Source organism: Pimephales promelas, chromosome 4, assembly GCF_988280905.1.
Source record: "Pimephales promelas chromosome 4, fPimPro1.hap1.1, whole genome shotgun sequence".
NCBI classification, from domain to species: domain Eukaryota; kingdom Metazoa; phylum Chordata; class Actinopteri; order Cypriniformes; family Leuciscidae; genus Pimephales; species Pimephales promelas.
Genome location: NC_142772.1, coordinates 37,639,970 through 37,659,750, shown reverse-complemented (window position 1 = coordinate 37,659,750; position 19,781 = coordinate 37,639,970). Strand labels below are relative to the sequence as shown.

The 19,781-nt window shown below is 40.5% G+C and overlaps 1 protein-coding gene across 1 annotated transcript in view; it reads right to left on the bottom strand.

Annotated features, from left to right (window-relative positions):
* Positions 1–1,321: 1,321 nt before the first annotated feature.
* Positions 1,322–19,781, bottom strand: part of nlgn3b (neuroligin 3b) — a 28,836-nt gene continuing 10,376 nt past the window's right edge. The window contains exons 2-8 of the mRNA XM_039658663.2: positions 19,078–19,779; positions 17,529–17,582; positions 14,474–14,629; positions 10,703–10,888; positions 5,868–5,992; positions 5,005–5,672; positions 1,322–3,913 (exon numbers count right to left, since the gene is read on the bottom strand). Of these exons, the coding sequence (XP_039514597.2) occupies positions 3,034–3,913; positions 5,005–5,672; positions 5,868–5,992; positions 10,703–10,888; positions 14,474–14,629; positions 17,529–17,582; positions 19,078–19,543 (2,535 nt within the window). The 5' untranslated portion in view covers positions 19,544–19,779 and the 3' untranslated portion in view covers positions 1,322–3,033. The remainder of the gene's footprint in view (positions 3,914–5,004; positions 5,673–5,867; positions 5,993–10,702; positions 10,889–14,473; positions 14,630–17,528; positions 17,583–19,077; positions 19,780–19,781) is intronic.

Below are 19,781 nucleotides of genomic sequence, written 5' to 3'. Positions count from 1 at the left end.
CATGGGGGTGAGTAATTAATGACTTAATTTTCATTTTTGGGTGAACCTCAACTAACCCTTTAAAGGATTAGTTCACTTTTGAAAAAACTTTTGCTGATAAATTATTCACCCCCATGTCATCCAAGATGTCCATGTCTTTCTTTCCTCAGTCGAAAAGAAATTAAGGTTTTTGATAAAAACATTCCAGGATTTTTCTCCTTATATCCTTAATGGACTTCAATGGGAACCATGTCCAACCGAGGTCCAAACGACAGTTAATAACAGTTTCAGATGCAGCTTCAAATGTCTTTAAACGACACCAAACGATGAATAAGGGTCTTATCATGCGAAACGATCGGTTATTTCAAAGCTTATTCCAAAAATGTAACTTTTCTAAGGACAAATGCTAGCCTTGTAATATATTGTGAGGCGCGTTTGCAACGTCACATAATACGTAATTACGTTCAAAAGGTCACGGGCGACGTAGCCGGAAGTACAGAATCAAAATCGTCCGACATCGTTGTTTTACCGTTTAATTCCTTTTTTGTAAACGGCGTTTGAGTTAGTTTTCACGTTCAACCTATGCGTTCAACTTGTAAACACTGACTCTGTACTTCTGGCTACGTCGCCCGTGACCTTTTGAATGTAATTACGTATTACGTGACGTTGCAAACGCGCCTCACAGAACAGAGAAAGGCTAGCATTTGTCCTTAGAAAGTTACATTTTTGGAATAAGCTTTGAAATAACCGATCGTTTCGCATGATAAGACCCTTATTCATCGTCTGGTGTCGTTTAAAGACATTTGAAGCTGCATCTGAAACTGTTATAACTGTCGTTTGGACCTCGGTTGGACCTGGTTCCCATGGAAGTCCATTATAAGGAGAAAAATCCTGGAATGTTTTCATCAAAAACCTTAATTTCTTTTCGACTGAGGAAAGAAAGACATGGACATCTTGGATGACATGGGGGTGAGTAAATTATCAGCAAAAGTTTTTTCAAAAGTGAACTAATCCTTTAAGGTCTATATCTGCAGATTTCAGCATCAGTTTTCCTTTTAGAATTAGGAATAGGCCTGCTGAAATAGACAGTTGGCATTACACGCAGGCGCAGAACGCACATTATAGCTGACAGTCGCCTGTAGTTCTCTCTGTGTGTTCATGTGCAGCTTTTTATCCCGACTAGAGGGGACGAGAGGCGACAACACAGTCGGCTTTCATCAGCGCTAGTTTGTCGGCGTCGTCGGCTTGGTGTGTTCCGGGCTTAAAAGGTTTGTTATGCGTCACAGATTAAAAACTTCAGTCTTCAGACTCCAAGTCAATCTTGATAAATAAGGAACAGGAATTTTAGGCAAACTCAATGTTTACTGCAAATTTGAGGCAGAAATGTACAGAGTATAAAAGAACAGACTTCTGCAAGCCGTTGAATCGACAGACCTGAGCAGCTGCACATCAGGTCACCCTCATCCAGGAGAGACACACTGCTGTTTCCAACACATGCATCCAAATGCCATCGTCTTTCCTTCTCAAAGTCCAGATGAACTTAAATTGTGGTAAATACTGCAAATTCTTTTATAAAGCTGTTGAACTTTCACACAAACACATTAACAGACAAACGTTCTGCTGGTTACCAAGGAAACTATCGCAAATTTATCACAAAAATCATGGCAGGGGTGGTTAGCATGGGTAACATAGATAATCTAACCATCTGGCAGGATATGACACCATGACTACACGATTGTTGTACCCCTGTGCAAACTCTGTGCAGCTCCGTAGTAAACATGATATTTCAGAACGTCCTTCATCAGAGAAGCCCATATGTGTTCAGTGCAAATCACCACATTCATGTTTCACGGGAAAGTTCTCAGCAAAAGCCTGTCACATCACAGCATGAGTGATGTCATTACTGTATGAGTGATGTCATATCACTGATAAATACTGAAAAAACTCAATGCTTTAAAATTGAGTTCGAACATTTTCACAAAACATATCGAACAAACTCAGATACACTACAGATTTAAGATGATTGAAAAGCATTTTCACAAAATGATAACATTTAGCAAGACACAAATTATCTAAAGATGCTTAACTTGAAAATTAACTACGCATGTATTCGCTCTCTCTCACTCACGAATAATCTTCACACACGCCGTGTTCCTTAAAATATTCGACGTGATTTGTTCGTGTAATCTACAAATGAATCGATTATACCAAAAGTAAAATAGCCATCACAATCCACCCGTTCATAGAGAGAGAGAGGATGTATAAAATGGTAAACATTTTTGCGACTATAAATAAAGAAAAAAAAACCTGTTTAGGAATTAAAATCATTCTGGGCTTCAAATGACCATCTTTGCTATATGGATATAATCTGATCTTAAAAACGATTAGAAATAATTTTTTTCTTCTGACACATTCAAAAAAGCTGTCTGTACATTGACGTTAATATATGTTATACTGTACAATAGCCATTAATATGTTTGTTATTACAGGTTATTATTATTACATATCTTAGAATAAGTGCTTGCTTGGTTCATAATGGTGAACCACTGATGGGACTCCAGCGCCCCCTACTGTTCTTACGGATCAAAACACTTGCAGGGTTTTCAGAGTCTTGCAGCATCACCTAGAGGCAGCAGCGGTACTACAGCTCACCCACAGGGTAACCTGCTCGTTCTTATTCCACAGGTAAGTTTCTTAACTGCTCATATAACGTGAATACTGTCTGTATAGACATAGGTCAGAAGTGAAGCGGTGCGTTCATACTGAGCCGTACTAGTGTGCTGCAGTGACACTTCCTTCTGCCTTATATGGTCCGTTTCCTTCTGGTTTATATGATTGTTTCTGATGGGTCATACTGTTTCATTAGTGCCCTAAATCAGAGGTGATTGTGCTCATGTTATTATTAGTTTCACCTGCTATTGTACTTTTGAATACTGCTAAACAGTTTGCACCGGATTGATCTGGTTTACAGTAATCAGTCGCTGTGATTGTGTTGTAAGGATTTGTGGGATGTGAGTGTTGTGTGTTGCCGTGTGGACTTTCTGCTGTTGCATGTTATACGCGTGTTGTTGAGTGTGGGTGGGGCAGGCTGGTGGAGTTGTATCCATGTGTGAAGGTGTTGTAAGGGTGCATGCTGGGATAGCCCATCAAAGAATTAGGTGACATGGTTATGGTGTTGGGCGTCATGGTAACACTATTGGGTGTCAAGCTAACTGTGTTGGGTGTCATGGTGCCGCTATTCGGAGTCATGGCCACAGAACTGGGCGTCATGAGTGGAATGTCATCCGGTGAGCGGCGGAGTGTGAGGGCGTAATCCCGTGGAGATGACGCCGGGGTCAAACGTAGGGGGTCGCACAGTGAGCCCTCCTCCGGGTTACCCCCAGAGATGGAGGTGGGTGTGTAGCTGAGGTCATTGGGCGGGGTCTGGCGCTGAGGTGCGGACTGAGGGGGCGTGTCCTGCCGACTGCGTTTGTCCTTGCGGTAGTAGAGCGCAGCAAAGGCCAGGACGTTGAGGAAGAGGAGTGACGCTCCCACAGCGATCGTGACACTCAGCTCCGTGGAGTAATCGCGCGGATTGGCAATGACCAGCGGTCCGCTGCGTGCTGTGGACTGAGGGGGCTGTTTACCAGGGGTACGAGCCTTACTGCCTGGCCGTGGCGTAGCACTGTGAGAGCTGTGCGTGGTCAGAAGGGGTGGAACCCGGGTGGTGGTGGACGTGTAGTGGAACATGTCGTGCAGGTTGTACAGGTGAGGTACCAGGTGCTTCCAGAAGGCCACTTTAGTAGCTCGATAATGATCCCGAACACGAGGCTTCAGTCCAATATGCAGATACAGCTGGTCGTGAGGACCGTACTTGGCCCATGTCACTTCTTCAAAACGGTTTGCCTTTGTGTGGATGAACTTCGTGTCCTGAGGAACTGGCTTGTTCGGATCCCTAAACAAACAGATACACACACACACAAAAAAAAACAGTTAATTAATTACATCTGAACTATATAAACGATTGTTTTAGTACATTTTAAAATTCATTTATATTTTATCATACCCTATTCAGTTTAGTTTTGCATAATGGCATTTAAATTTATTCAACAAAATGAACATTTGAATTTCTGAAAAATTATATCCAGCTGTAGAACAAATGGTTCAAGTGACAGTCATTTTTTAACATTGCTAATAATAAGAAATATTTCTTGAGCTGCAAATTAGCAAATTAATTTTTGAAGGATCATGTGACACACGACTGCAGTGATGTTGAAAATTCAGCTTTGCCTTCAAGGAATACATTATTTTAAAATATATTGAAAATGAAGTTATTTAAAACTGTAATAATATTTCACAATATTACTGTTTTCACTGGTGAGCATAAGAAACTCAAAATATCTTTTTGAAGGGTATTTAGTAAATAAATATGTAGGCTATTATTTGAAACACATTTCAAACATATACAAGATTTATCAAACAAACCAATTGTGAATAACGACGACATATGAAACTGTCCCTGGTGTGAGCTGATGTATGTGTACAGTGTGTATCTACAGGTGCATTGTTTTAATGCCACTTTGTTTCCACCAGAAGGCACTGTTTCATTGATTAAAAATGTTGATCCCGTTTTACATTTCAATTTACTTAAACCATTGCTCCTCCCACAGATTCTAGCTATTCTCCCTGTGCTGTGACCTACTTCAAGGTCACAGTGACTGTTTACCAGATTACCAGTCACACTTGTTTTACCATTCCCTGGTGGCTGGGAAAGATGGAAGATGGGAGCTAGTTGTTTTGTGACAACGTGCTATGGTGTAAATGCTAACATATAATGCTTTTTTACTGCATTTTTTCATGCACTGGACTGTGAACAAAATAGATTTTTTTTTAATGATTGTATAATTGATTACAGAGTGGCATGTATAAACCTCTTTGAGTCCAGATATTTTACTGTTGTAATATAATATTTCACTTTGTGTTGCTTAATTGTGCATATTTCTTTGATTGGTTGTTTGTGCTATTTTAAAGAGTGTTCTGTTTTACCCAGTCTTTGCAAAATTGGTCCAGTAGGTCATAACGACGGCACTCAGCATGATATCATTTCGGGAGAAGTTGCAGGGAAAGAGTTCAGTGGGACCAATAAGCGGAATGCCGAACACATAGGGGAGCTCATCACCGTGTGCCGAGTCTGCCCATGGAGGCTTCATAGGGCTCTGGCAGTGATGGTAGAATGCATAGAAGAAGGTCGGGGAACCGTAACGTGCATGCAGGTCGGCCGTCACCACAGCTGGCTCCACCCACTGGTGATCCGTAAACATGGCCACGAGGGTTTTGCGGCGGGTCTCGGGATTGTCTCGATCGGCCCAGTCGGTGTACATAAACTTTATGGTCTCTCTGAGAGTGTCCTTCCCTTCTGGATAACCGTAGAGACCGTCCACAAAATCAGATACTGTGAAGTCAAAATCCGAGCCCGAAACTCCGCCCTCTTCTGGTTCCACCACACCCTCTACGAAGCGGAAGCCCTCGCCCTGGTTAACGCCCAACATGATGTCATAGTTAAGGAACTCCCCCTGCTCCATGAGCACTTCAGGGTCATCCGGGATCAGGTCACCATCAATGACGGGGCCAAACGCCACGTGGAAGCGCGCTGGCTGAATTTCCTGCTCCACCAGTTCCTTGTAGCTGCGCTTCTGCATGCAGAGGACCAGGTCCTGTATAAAACACACAACCATTATATCTGCCTCCTCACTTACACAACAGCTAAAATTGGCTAGTCATTAAAACACTAAAATAAAGTTAAAAATACTAAATGATTACACTGGTAACCAAACAAATTTCACAACTGCATTGTAACCTCCTCCTTAATCACTCGATAATAAACAAGCAAATTAAAACGATCATCTTACTTGTGTGTCGAGGACATTGCAGCCGACACGCTCTGCGAGGAGACGAGTGTATTTCACAGGCTGATAGTTCACTGACCAACTGGACAGTGCTGAGCCACTTTGAATGATTGCTCTGTGGAACAAACCTGGAGAGAGAACAGAGAATGTCAGAAGAAAATAAAAACGTAAATGCCATGCCAATATTCCAGATCAGTAATTTATATTAGTATGCTCAAAGGCCAGAGTTGCAGTATCTTTCATCTGTCACGAAAGACGGGTCCATCCACAATCCTGGGCTTACTCTGTCTGTGTATGTGACCCTCACATACTTCAACCACTTTACTATATTTTTCTTATCCACTCTCAATTATTAAATGAGATGCTTTTATACAGTATCAGTACATGGACAGGTTATTTTTTCTTAACAAATATAATTAGTTTGGTCCATTGCTTGAAATGAACTTTTTTAAGGGGCAATTGATCTTTAGAGTAATTTTTGCTTCTATGGTGGCTTTTTATCCTGACAATATACAGTTACATTTTAATGAATTCTGTCTGTTTCTTAGGTTTGACGCTTCATATTCAACTGCACTCACAGTTTTGTAGTCAATTTGATAATATAATAATACCCATCTGGTTGGGGGTGGGCTTTTTTTTATCATTTAATATTTCACATTCAACTATCTCCTCTGAGACAGAGATTACAGATATCGGACAGCTAACATGTCTATAGAGACACTAGTCCCAAACTTGATAGGCCTAGAATACAATATCATTACAGTCCAATATCATGAGATGTTCTCTGCAAAGCACAAGCCATGAGTCATCACTATTGTGGCCTTCAGCAAAACACTTTTAACCCCTTATTCCTCCAGCAGGACGGTTGCTGTGATAAGCTTGTACCATTATTTTATGGTCACACTGTACGAAAGTATTGTAAACAAGTTTCACCAACCTTGATCAGGTGACCAAAAAAGTCTTCCATAATTAGCACATGTATTTCTGACTCATGCAAATGACTCTACAAAGAAACAGTGAGAAAAACTACTTCAACAGCTACATCCTACTGGGATGCTGTACTGGGTGTAAAACATGCCAATCACCCACCAGATGGGAGCTGAATTTTCTTGTATTTCGGAGATTGTAGCTCAAGTCAGCTATTATCAGAATCTGAAAGAGCTATATTGCCACGTGTGCTTGCACACACAAGGAATAAACCCTGCATTGAAGCTTCCAGTGTACACTTATAACGCATCAAGCTGAATAAAAAAGTCTTTTCACGTTTCAATAAAAAAGGGTTTTCATTTTTATTTTGCAAATGACTATAAATATGATGCACAGTATAAAGACCCGTTTGTACTGCATGAAAAAAGATTCTTAAAAATAAATAATTGTAATATACACTCACCAAAAAGGATTATTAGGAACACCATACTAATACTGTGTTTGCCCCCCTTTCGCCTTCAGAAGTGCCTTAATTCTACCTGGCATTGATTCAAGGAGGTGCTGAAAGCATTCTTTAGAAATGTTGGCCCATATTGATAAAAAAGCATCTTGCAGTTGATGGAGATTTGTGGGATGCATATCCAGGGCACGAAGCTCCCGTTCCACCGATGCTCTATTGGGTTGAGATCTGGGGACTGTGGGGGCCATTTTAGTACAATGAACTCATTGTCATGTTCAAGAAACCAATTTGGCTCTGTATAACCAATTATCCTGCTGATTGTAGCCAGAGGCCATAAAGGGATGGACATGGTCAGAAACAATGCTCAGGTTGGCTGTGGAATTTAAATGATACCCAATTGGTACTAAAAGGCCTAAAGTGTGCCAAGAAAACATCCCCCACACCATTACACCACCACCAGCAGCCTGCACAGTGGTAACAAGGCATGATGGATCCATGTTCTCATTCTGTTTACACCAAATTCTGACTCTACCATCTGAATGTCTCAACAGAAATCGAGACTCATCAGACCAGGCAACATTTTTCCAGTCTTCAACTGTCAACTTCAACTTATTTGTAGTGGAGGTGAGTGGTACCCGGTGGGGTCTTCTGCTGTTGTAGCCCATTTGCCTCAAGGTTGTGTGTGTTGTGGCTTCACAAATACTTTGCTGCAAACCTTGGTTGTAACGAGTGGTTATTTCAGTCAAAGTTGCTCTTCAATCAGCTTGACTCAGTCAGCCCATTCTCCTCTGACCTCTAGCATCAACAAGGCATTTTCGCCCACAGGACTGTTGCATACTGGATGTTTTTCCCTTTTCACACCATTCTTTGTAAACCCTAGATATGGTGTGCGTGAAAATCCCAGTAACTGAGCAGACTGTAAAATAGTCAGACCGGCCCATATGGCACCAACAACCATGCCACGCTTAAAATTGCTTAAATCACCTTTCTTTCCCATTTTGACATTCAGTTTGGAGTTCAGGGGATTGTCTTGACCAGAAACACCCCCGTAAATGCCATTAAGCAAATGCCATATCATCATTAGTTGATTAGATAATTGCATTAATGAGAAATTGAACAGGTGTTCCTAATAATCCTTTAGGTGTATTATAAATAATTTCTTTATTTATTACATAGTATTTTTTTTAATTGTTTTTAAAGGTAGTATATCTTTTTCTACTCACTATTGGAATAATTTAATGTGTATTAACCCTAAACTCTGTGTTAAAAAACAAACAAACTCCTAGTTTAAAAACCCTCTGCTTTAGATGTTACTGCAACTTATGTTAGCATCGTACGGGAGTATCAAAAAATATCAAATAAATTAGACTTGTTTGATAGAGTGGATAAATGAATCACATAATGCTCACATCAGATAATAAACAAAAAATGAAATAAATAAATAAAAAGAGTTTTTTTTCTACTGCTGTCATGTAGAAAATATTATTGTACTCAATCCAACGCTCAGGCATAGAAAATGAAATGGAATCTATATGCAGATTTATCCTTTATCCTTGTCTGCAGAAGAGGCTTTCTAGTGAACAGTAAAATTGATTTTTGATTGATGTTTGAAGTCATACTGCATATTTCACTCGGTCTGGAACAGTCAGAATAATTTAAAGAGAGCTTAAGTCTTAATGAATTAGTATCAGTGTATTTCAGCGAAGCAACAAAACTGTAGAAACCACAGTTAAATGTAGGGAGGGTAGAAATAACTTAAGTCCAATCATTATGAACATCTCCATAAATTATATAGCAACAGTAGAGGTGCAGTCTGCCTCCCCTGACCTCGCACAATGAAAAATAATGTCTGCTCAATGGGGATGACCTGTTCTGCGGTCCCCACAAAAAAAGGTCGCTCTCTTCTGGAGCAATAACTGCAAAAATTGGTAGTGACAGTCAATTTATACCCAGCAGCCATATCACCCTGTAGCCCAAGACTAGGTTGCCCACTAAAGCTAAGCAGGACTGAGCCTGGTTATACCTGGATAGTACCATACTGTCACTATGGCTGCCGTCGCATCATCCAGGTGGATGCTGCACATTGGTGGTGGTTGAGGAGATTCCCCCTTCTATGTAAAGCGCTTTGAGTGCAGAGAAAAGCGCTATATAAATGTAATGAATTATTATTGTTATTATTATTATTATTATTATTAATTTAGACAAAAACAGAGATGTGATTTTCCTTAAGAAAGCAGGATTTCTGGAAAACAGACATGACTTGGTGGAGGTGTCATAAAATTCACAACCACCTAGAAGTGCAGCTGGGTTTTGGCTGTAAATGCATTCAGCGAGAAAAGAGCTATAAAATGATACAGTATGTACAAAATCACAGTTTGCTAAACTATTTGTATCAGCAAATGCATGCGTAATCTGGATATGGGGGATCAGCATCAAATTGTCAAAAATGGATATAAAGAGGTAGGGGGAATACAAAACGGTGAGAGAAAGAGATGGAAAGGTAGAGGAGTTATCAGTACTGTACACTGAAGCAAAACGATGATGGAGGATTAATATCCCTGCAGGCATGTGCGATCGACTCTGATCTCTGTAAAACACTCTTTGCACACACGCCTTGCAGTGACAGACACACCTACACACACTTGAGGCCCACAACAGAGGGATAAGGCTGATGAGGCAGGAGACAAGTTACCATGGTTACAGCAGAGATTACCGTGGTAACGGAAACTCAGATGTGACAGTGGTCATGGCTGCAGAGGCAGCTGTCTCAGCAGTTACGGACTGCAAAAATACACTATACACACCTTTAACTGATGACCATGAGGCCTTACAGAGTGTATAATTAAATAAGCATAATTATTGAAAATGACTTTATTACCAGGATTTCAATGAGGAGATTTTCAAAGTACATATTTTTGTCCATCATCTCTTTTTTCCAAACAATCCATTGATATTTAAATGTATGTATTATTATTATTATAATTTAATAATATTTTGATATTATTTTTGTCAAAGCGTACTCACTGTCAGGTCCCTCTGTTTCAACGTATGTTCATGAATGATGTTGATCTGAATATATAAACATTTGGAACAGTAGCGAGGAGAATTTTATTGCATCTGTGACATGTTAATATGGTCACACTTTAGCTTAGGGTCCAATTATCACAAATAACTAACTATTAACTACAACTTTTACCTCAATAAACTCCTAATTACGGCATATTAAAAGATAGTAAGGTTAAGATTGTTAAATTTAGGTATTGTGTATAGGTTTAAGGGATGTAGAATATGGCCATGCAGAATAAGGAATTAATATGTGCACTAATAAACAGTCAATATCGTAGTGCCAATCAGCAACTAGTTAATAGTGAGAATTAGACCATAAACTAAAGTGTTACCATTTATATGCTGAATTAAACATTAATATTATTTGAGGTGTCTGATCTCTGACCTTCAGAATGGTGCGAAAGAGTGAGCAAACTGACACAGGATGCTCCGATTCCTGAGCCAAACACGGTCACGCGGCCTGGATCACCCCCGAAATATCCAATATTCTTATTGATCCAGCGGAGAGCCTGAATCTGATCCAAGAGACCATAATTCCCTTTAGCGGCCTGGTCACCCGTGCTTAAAAACCCTGGTTGAGAAATAAAGAGAGTAAGCACAGGAAGATTTGAAAAACAATATTTTATTTTGACTGCTCATCAATGATCCTGAGAGTGATTTTTTTTTTATGTGTTTTTTGGCAGCTGAAAATAGGATGAATTTACTGAAGCTTAGAGAAACAGAAACAGATGTCTCACTGAGATTATAGGTAAGCTATTATGTTTTGTAATCATGCATAAAAAAATCCTTAAACCCCGAATATTGTCACACAACCTTGAATTTCAAGGTTGTTGAATTTTGAATTTTGCTGCGATTTCAGCAATCCTATATGATCATTACAAATCACACTGTATGACATGGATCTTAAGTGACGCCTTGGGGGTGAGAATGGGCTGGGATCTATTAAACATGGGTACGGCATGTATGTAGACTGTACGATGACACCTATTGAGTCATAGGCAATGACACAAGTAGTGTTGAAGAAGAAAATGTCATCAGCATGAGCTATTGGTAAACAAATAGAGCAAGAATAATCGCACTTTGGCAATTGTGTTTTTTATGTGTGCTAAAAAAAAAAAAGAAGGAAGCGAAAGAGGATAATATGGACACGGTCATGGATAGGGAAAATAAGCCAACTTGCCAATTTAGCAAATGGAGCTTGAGGTAAGTGGTTTTAAGTTTGTCGCATTAATCAGTACGCCATTTCATGTTGCATTTTTGGGGCTAGTCAGTAAACATAGGTCTTAGTAAACACACTCACTGTGAGATGATCATGTTAAATTTCGGTTGTTGATGCAAGACCGTGACAACAGCTGTCTTTGAACCTCTCTCACTATACAACGTAGGACCATCGTTTAGGAGCCATGATCACATAGATTGGTCATCTTTTGTCTGGGACAATCCGTACAATGTGTACCAGACATAAAGAAAGCCATTTATTAGATTATCATTCATTCATTGGCAGTTGTTCAGCTTTACAGTAGCTATACTTTGCTTTACAAAAAAAAATAAAAAAAAATTTAAAAAAAAGAAAGTTGTGTAGTTATGACATCTAGCAGGGGCTAACTGGGCCATTGCTAAACAGCCAAAACTAGAGCAAGCCATTGAGATTGGCTGTGTTCTTTAGGAGCTGTTTACAGTCTTGCCAGTAATATAGGAAATCTTTGTCCAAGATGTACAAAAGAGCTTTGATAAGTTTATCTAATCTTTTGTACTGTAACTGTTGTAAAGTCAGGATTTGGGTGCAGGATCTCTGCCTTTTAAAGACAGTCTTTGAAGATAGTGATTCAGAACTCTTTTGAGTACATTTCTTTCATTCAGAGTTTTTTTTTTTTTTTTTTTTGCAACCGACAGGTTATCAGTGATGATAAATGTGAGGTAATGATGATGCTTGTTAGATTTCAGAGATGCTGTTTTATAGGGTTTAGCCGTGCTGTCTTATCAGAGCATTCTTCAGAGCTTCTTCATTCCTAAAGATGGGAGCATTCTTCACTTGAACTCTCTTCTCTTTCTTTCATTGTAGGGCATTTTCTGTCTGATAACATCGGAGTAAGAAATGTGCGTTGTTTTGATGTTTTTCTCGCTGAGATTTAACAGAATCAGAGTTCTTTAGAAAAGAAGCACACTAACAGCACTCTCTCTGAATGAGGCTGTAATGGACATATCTGCTCCCCGAGGCATTTATAAAACATTATTGAGGTCTTCTAAAGACTTGGATGCTTTTATAATGGCTGACATGTTTAATTTGGAATGACTGTATTTCATATTGTACATGCTGATCTTGCCTCCAAAACATAAACATGTTTTTGTTCATTGTAATGGTCACCAGCTGGAGTGCCCTTGAGAGCCACCAGAGGGCACTCCACACAGACTATTATCACTCCCTCACAAACTACATTTCCATAACTCACTGCCCAGACTCATCATCACTGATTGCATTCACCTGTGTCTATTTACCTTGTTAGGCCTGTGACATACTGGCTGCGTGGCGGCTGCGTCGCGTTTTCTGTGTCTTTGCACACCAGAAACGTGTCTGATGTGGCGCTGCTGCTGCTAGGTGACGTAGGGAGGACGTTCTGTGGAAGCGCTATACTTCATGTTAAGCATGAATATAAAGCCTATACTGATAAAGACACTGTCAGCAGTATTGACAGCAAAATAGACTACAGAATATTTCGTTCTGTATTGACAGGTGAAATACTGATGTTTATTTTTTAATTATATTTATATCCAAATTTATGTAAAAACCTAGACGTTCAACTACCAAATGCAATTTATTAATATGTATTCATGTAAAAAATAACATATAAACATCTTTTCCTATTCCTATTTTGCCTGGAAACGCCTCCAACACGCTTGCGACATGTGTCGTAAAAATAGGTAAAAAACGTAAAAATAGGTGTCGACATATTGACCTATTGCCTGTATATTGGATGACATGTCTGGATTGCCCCTTAATTAAAGGGTAATTCTACCGGTGGAGCCATGAATACATATTGAAAGTGGGTCATATATGTAGTAGAATAGTATCATAATTTCTAATTTGGGTCTTTGGCTGATAAAAGGCAGAAAATGACTTTTTATTGCTTGTGGATTGTAGACAACAATCCCCATAGTGCATTGCAATGCTCAGCTCCGCAGGCCCCTCCCACTACTCCGCCCATCAATGTAGACTAGAGTTGAGTTCCACTCTACGCTACCGCCTGGAAATCATTTCGCACGATGAAATCAGATAATACGCGCTAATATAATATGACAACATAAGAGCGTTAAGGCGGCTTCCGCACCATCAGTCAGTGGATTGACGTGATTCTACAGTATATGGGCTTCAGACAATCGACAACCTAGGAGCGTTTTGTCTTCAGCATCTTCATTAATCCCCTCGCTATCAGACGTTCCGGGAGTCTCCCACATATTGACAATAGATCCCTGATGCCCGCAAATTACTTAAAATCTCCCGAAATCTAGAGCGAGCGAGCGAGCAAGAGCGCGCGCATGCGAGACAGATCCGACTGTGCTCCAAACCGTATAGTGCGCGCACGAGGGAGAGCGAGAGACTTTGCGTGTGTCATGACACAGAGACTCAGGAACCGACATTTTCGTTCTTTTTTGGTCTGTTATTACCATTTACGTCAGAACTTCGTTTCGGTACTCAACCCTACCCATAATGCATCCGTCTGCGTATTCAGTACCTTCGTCCAGATTTTTAAAAAGTTTCTGCCGGTGAAATCAAACGCACTGGCACTGATCTGTGATAGGTCAGTTAGCGCATTAGGTCCAACCCCCTATGGGCGGGTTTGAAAGGGTAGGAACTAGTGCTTGTAGTCTTTACAGAAATTCTCCCCTCTTACACTTCCTCCTGAAGTAAAATGACGATTCTTGCGTCATTGTAGGAGGAAGTGAAAAAGGTAAATAGCGGATTTCTCTCGTCTCAGGGGAAAATGAGAGAGTGTTGCACGACCATTCAATAGTATGACTGGATTTCTAACAATTGAAATCTTATCTTAATCTTAAATCAGTTTGTGACATTAATATTCATAAATCACTTATTAAGCCACAATAAACAGATTTTTACCAAATTTCAAAGCTTAAAATCCTTTTCTCATGTGGTACATACCTAATATTCCCACCCTGTAGTTGAGGGTTATGACGATGACATTGCCGTAGCTGGCCAGCACACTACCATCCATAATGTTCCCCGTGCCCTCCATGTACGAGCCACCGTGTATAAACAACATCACAGGCCGGGGGTCATCTCGAGAATCTCTCAGACCTGAATACATACACAAAGAAGTCCACAAAAAAACATGAGGCTCTCTGTGTTCTGAAGTGTTTTTCACAGCTGCTCAAAATTTTAACAGAGATGCTCTGCACCACTGACAGACTACAGGTTTAAATAATCTATTTAACTTATCAACATTCAGAGCACAAGTGACTAAATAACAATGTAAGCAGCCAAGATCTGCCTCAGAGACTTCCTTTAAATTACTAAATTTCTTTCAGTTTCATTTATTATGATGATTATAGTCATTTTAGTGTTGACTTCAAATGCAGTGTAATATGCAACGTTATAACGGGAAAGTGGCAAAATGTTAGCCTGGCATGCCAGACCTACATCAAGATGTTAGGTCTGGGAACTCATCATTGAAAGAGCTCAATCCGAGGGGCGGGATACATGGTTGTCTTTCAAATTCACGCAATTGGATAGCGCTATAACCAATCAGAGCAACGAAGAAGGTGACGGCTGATTCCAATGCGTTTTCCGGAGCAAGTTGATATATTAAACTCTTACCGTATCCACCAGTCCGCAAAACTCCAAATACATCTTTTTTTTAATGACTCAAGTGCCGTTCTTTGTTCTGGTTTCAAAGAAAAGCTTAAAGGGTTAGTTCACCCAAAAATGAAAATTAAGTCATTAATTACTCACCCCCATGCTGTACCAACCCCGTAAGACCTTCGTTCATCTTCTGAACACAAATAAAGATATTTTTGATTGAATCTGAGGGCTGGATCACTCTTCCATAGACTGCCTAAGGGACTGGCTCTTGACGGCCCATAATGTCATTAAAGAAAAGGTTTAAATATTCCATGTGCCTACAGCGGCTCAATTATAAGTTTATCAAGCGACGAGAATTCTTTTTGTGCGAAAAAAACATAAATAACGACTTTATTCCACTATTCCATTACTTCCTTATGGGCGCATGCGCGAGAACTGAGACGAGGACGTTCTCATTCGTCTACTTCTTGTTACCGGCTGCTCACCGCTTAGGAGTTTTACCGCCCCCTACCGTATAAGATGATGTGCTGATATAGCTGGAAGCGCAAAACTTTCTGTTTACAAGCAGAGGAAGATGCGCGCTGTACATACGCTTTTCAATTTGCGTATTTTCCGCACTATAAGGTGCACTTAAAAGCCTTTAATCTTCTCAAAAAACGACAGTGTTCCTTATAATCCGGAGTGCCTTATATATGGATCATAATTTTATACGGTAGGTGGCGGTAAAACTCCTAAGCGGTGAGCAGCCGGTAACAAGAAGTAGACGAATGAGAACGTCCTCGTCTCAGTTCTCGCGCATGCGCCCATAAGGAAGTAATGGAATAGTGGAATAAAGTCGTTATTTATGTTTTTTTCGCACAAAAAGTATTCTCGTCGCTTGATAAACTTATAATTGAGCCGCTGTAGGCACATGGAATATTTAAACCTTTTCTTTAATGACTTTATGGGCCGTCAAGAGCCAGTCCCTTAGGAAGCCTATGGAAGAGTGATCCAGCTCTCAGATTCAATCAAAAATATCTTTATTTGTGTTCCGAAGATGAACGAAGGTCTTAAGGGGTTGGAACAGCATGGGGGTGAGTAATTAATGACTTAATTTTCATTTTTGGGTGAACTAACCCTTTAAGTTCAAATCATCCAGAGTAGCGGTCAAAGCCGAATCGAAAGACAGCTGTTCATCAGCAGCAGCCATTCTTTGTTTTCATGTAACGTTAGCAGTGAACCGTCGCAACTCAGTCGTCATCATGTTAAAGGGGAAATAAAACAGTCAGTCAAGTTTACATGATTTACAAGATGGATTTCCATTATAATCAACAATTATATAAGAAACATGACAAATGTAAACATATAAAAAAAAAACTTTATATCTTGCGCTGCCAGGGCGCCGCCATTGTGTAGTATTCTCACATGTGATGTCACAGGGTTGGTTGGCTCAGGCTCTGGGCATTGAATATCCCGACATCAAACTGTTTACACCAGTGTTTTGACCGCGAACGACTAATGTTATAGGTACAGTCACACACTGACACCTGGTAGCGTTGCAAAGCCGCCCTTCGCCCCAAACCACCACCGGCTGTTCTACACAGCAACGTAATTTATCGACGAGACGGGAATATGATGGCAGACTTCGTGAACAATGTTTCTATGTGCAGTTTGTCAACATATAACATTAGACGTCGTCTTTTTGTCTAATGACTGTACCTAAGATTAGTCGTTCGCGGTCAAAACACTGGTGTAAACAGTTTGATGTCGCGATATTCAATGCCCAGAGCCTGAGCCAACCAACACAGTGACGTCACATGTTAGAATACTGCATAATGGCGGCGCCCTGGTGGCGAAAGATATAACGTTTTTTCTTTTTTCTTTTATATGTTTACATTAGTCATGTTTCTTATATAATTGTTGATTATAGTGGAAATCCATCTTGTAAATCATGTAAACTTGATTGAGTGGTTCATTTCCCCTTTAAGCCCGCCCGCCGACTCTATACACTATGTGATTGGCCTGACCAGAGTTTGGTTTTTCCAGCTAAAAAACGTCTATGGAGAGTTGCTAGACCACACTGGCTGCGAAATAATTTTTGCTGCTGCTAGGGTGCATCTAGATTTCTAGGCTAGCAAAATGTAGTACAGACAATAGATTTGAAATAGGAACAGTGTAAAATAATTGCACATGTAGAAGTGGCCGGAAATATGATATCTATGATCACCCAAATCCACAGCAAAACACGGGCCAAACACACTGGAGCACCTTATAAAATCATCCTGAAAATGATGCAACATTGGGTAAATATCATCCAGATTATTCTCTCTTGCAATAACCACGATTGAATAAAAAATGAATAGGAAAAAACATAAAAAATGGATTTAACTGAAAGAATGATGAAAACGGGACATACCATCATCCTCTGAACGCTCTGTGTCAGCTGACATGTCGCCTGTTCTCTTTGTACCTAGTGAGAAAGAGAGAGAGAGAGAGAGAGAGAGAGAGAGAGAGAGAGAGAGAGAGAGAGAGAGAGAGAGAGAGAGAGATGATAAATTAGAAGAGCCGACAGAAACTAGACCGCAGAGAAACGTGTGGGTGTGTTTGTGTGTGTTGTGGGTTCTGTGTAAGTGGGTAATGTATAAAAGCTCAGTGGACTCCTCTCTAAATTACTGTGTGAAACCAACAGGGGTTCACTTTCCCAAACCCTGCAATAATAAAGCTTTCAAAATTTTTACCAGGAAAAATCTGCTATTTGTTCCAAATGAGGCCAAAACAGTGCTCTAAACGTTCACACCAGTGGACACAAATACTGATTCAGTTCAATTTAAAGACTACAAGGAAAGCACAGAGTGGATTCTGGCCATAGGCACTGAACTGGATATCAGACAATCTTCTGAAGTAACTTAGAAAGGCTGAGATGATCTGTGGACAATTGTAGTGCTTTTAAGATCTTTTATTCAAATATATAAAACGGTTAGTGCCAATCCTTGATTCTGATTCTTTATTCATGATAAAACATGGCTATGACCCACTGATTTATATAATGTCATTCTATATGGATCAGTGCTATGACCGCTTCACCCAACTGCAGTTCCTATGTTGTTTTTATATTACACATTGAAACATTGTTGCTGTTCACGGTCAGGGACTATTTTTTTCTTGCGGAAGGAAGGCTTTTAGTGATTTTACTTCATGAAAGTTGCACTAATACATCTTTTTTTATTCTAATATTTTTATTGTGGTAACCGTTTTATAAAAGCAATAAGGTACTCGAGGCAAGTGCTGTATCGTGAATAAGTAACGGCTGAAGGCAGTGGCGGCTGGTGAAAAATATTGTAGGTGGGGCTGTCTATGCTAGGGGGTCGGGGGTTCCTTCCCCTAGAAAATGTTGAATTTCGCACAATTCGCAGATGTGATTTCCTCCTGCATTCTGGTTCATTAGGCCATGCCCTTGCCTATACCAAAAAATTACTTAAACCAGTCAATACCAATGGTCTAAAAATACAATATTAATTGAACTGCCATGTAGAAATCAACAGTTTCACAAGTATAATAATGATTGAACAAGTTACATGTTACAGATCGACCACCGGCTCAGCTCCCTCCTACTTTCACTCGCTCCTACATTCCTACCAGAAGCCTACAATCGATCAATGAGCGACGGCAAAGAACCACAAAATCACTCTCCAGAACATTTTCATTCACGGTTCCATGCTGGTGGAATGATCTGTCCATCATCATCCGGAATGCAGAATCCCTGACAGCATTCAAAAGACAACTGAAAAGTCATCTCTTCCGTGAGCACTTAACATAAAAAAAAACTTACAACACCCCTAAGGGGCAAGTAAAATCTACTCAGCAAGTAGATAAGGAAGACACTAGGAACCAAAAACCAAAACCAGTAATGTTCTGTATATAAAATAAGGAATGTGTGTGTGCATTTTGCGTTTGTAGGTACTCACCACTTTTTGTGGGTACGTATATATTCAGGTACAGACAGTCCTCACTCTGCTCCTGCAGGTACGTAGCGACCGTGTCAAGGTTGTAGGTGGCCCAGACGGGCATCATGATGTCGGGCACTGCATTGCGAATGTTCTGTGGGCAGACAGGAGGAAAGCGGGTGGCGTTTCGTACACCGGACCAGGCCGATGGAGCATCGGGCGGCATGAATCGCTTCTCTCCTACAGGTGGGGAAGCGTACGGCACACCCAGATACTGATCCACAGGGCCCAGACCTTCCGTTGCCACAGCAACCCGCATCCCCCTTAGTCTGCCAAGTGCTGTGTTTACTGTGGGCTGGTAGGTCAGTGCTGTTGCCATGGAGACTGACCACATCAACCACACAAGTAGCCAATGCAGAGCAAAGTTCAGAGGTCGGCAGAGCAGGTGGGGAAGCGGCAGGTAAGTTGCTGACTGTGTGTGCCACATGGTCCCTCTTAACAGCACACACACGTTCACACTGAAAAATCTGTCTGTAGCTTAATGGCACTCTCCGCTTTGACACGATCACACTCTAGCACTCAAAAACGAATGCCACACACTCAGGAAGATCCAGTGGGAATCTCCGCAGCCAGGTGTGTGCCACCAAATGCTCCATATTGGGTGTTGATTTCAGCAGGTGAAGCTGTTCATTTTTCCAGCACGCAAATCCTTTCAGCACAAACCT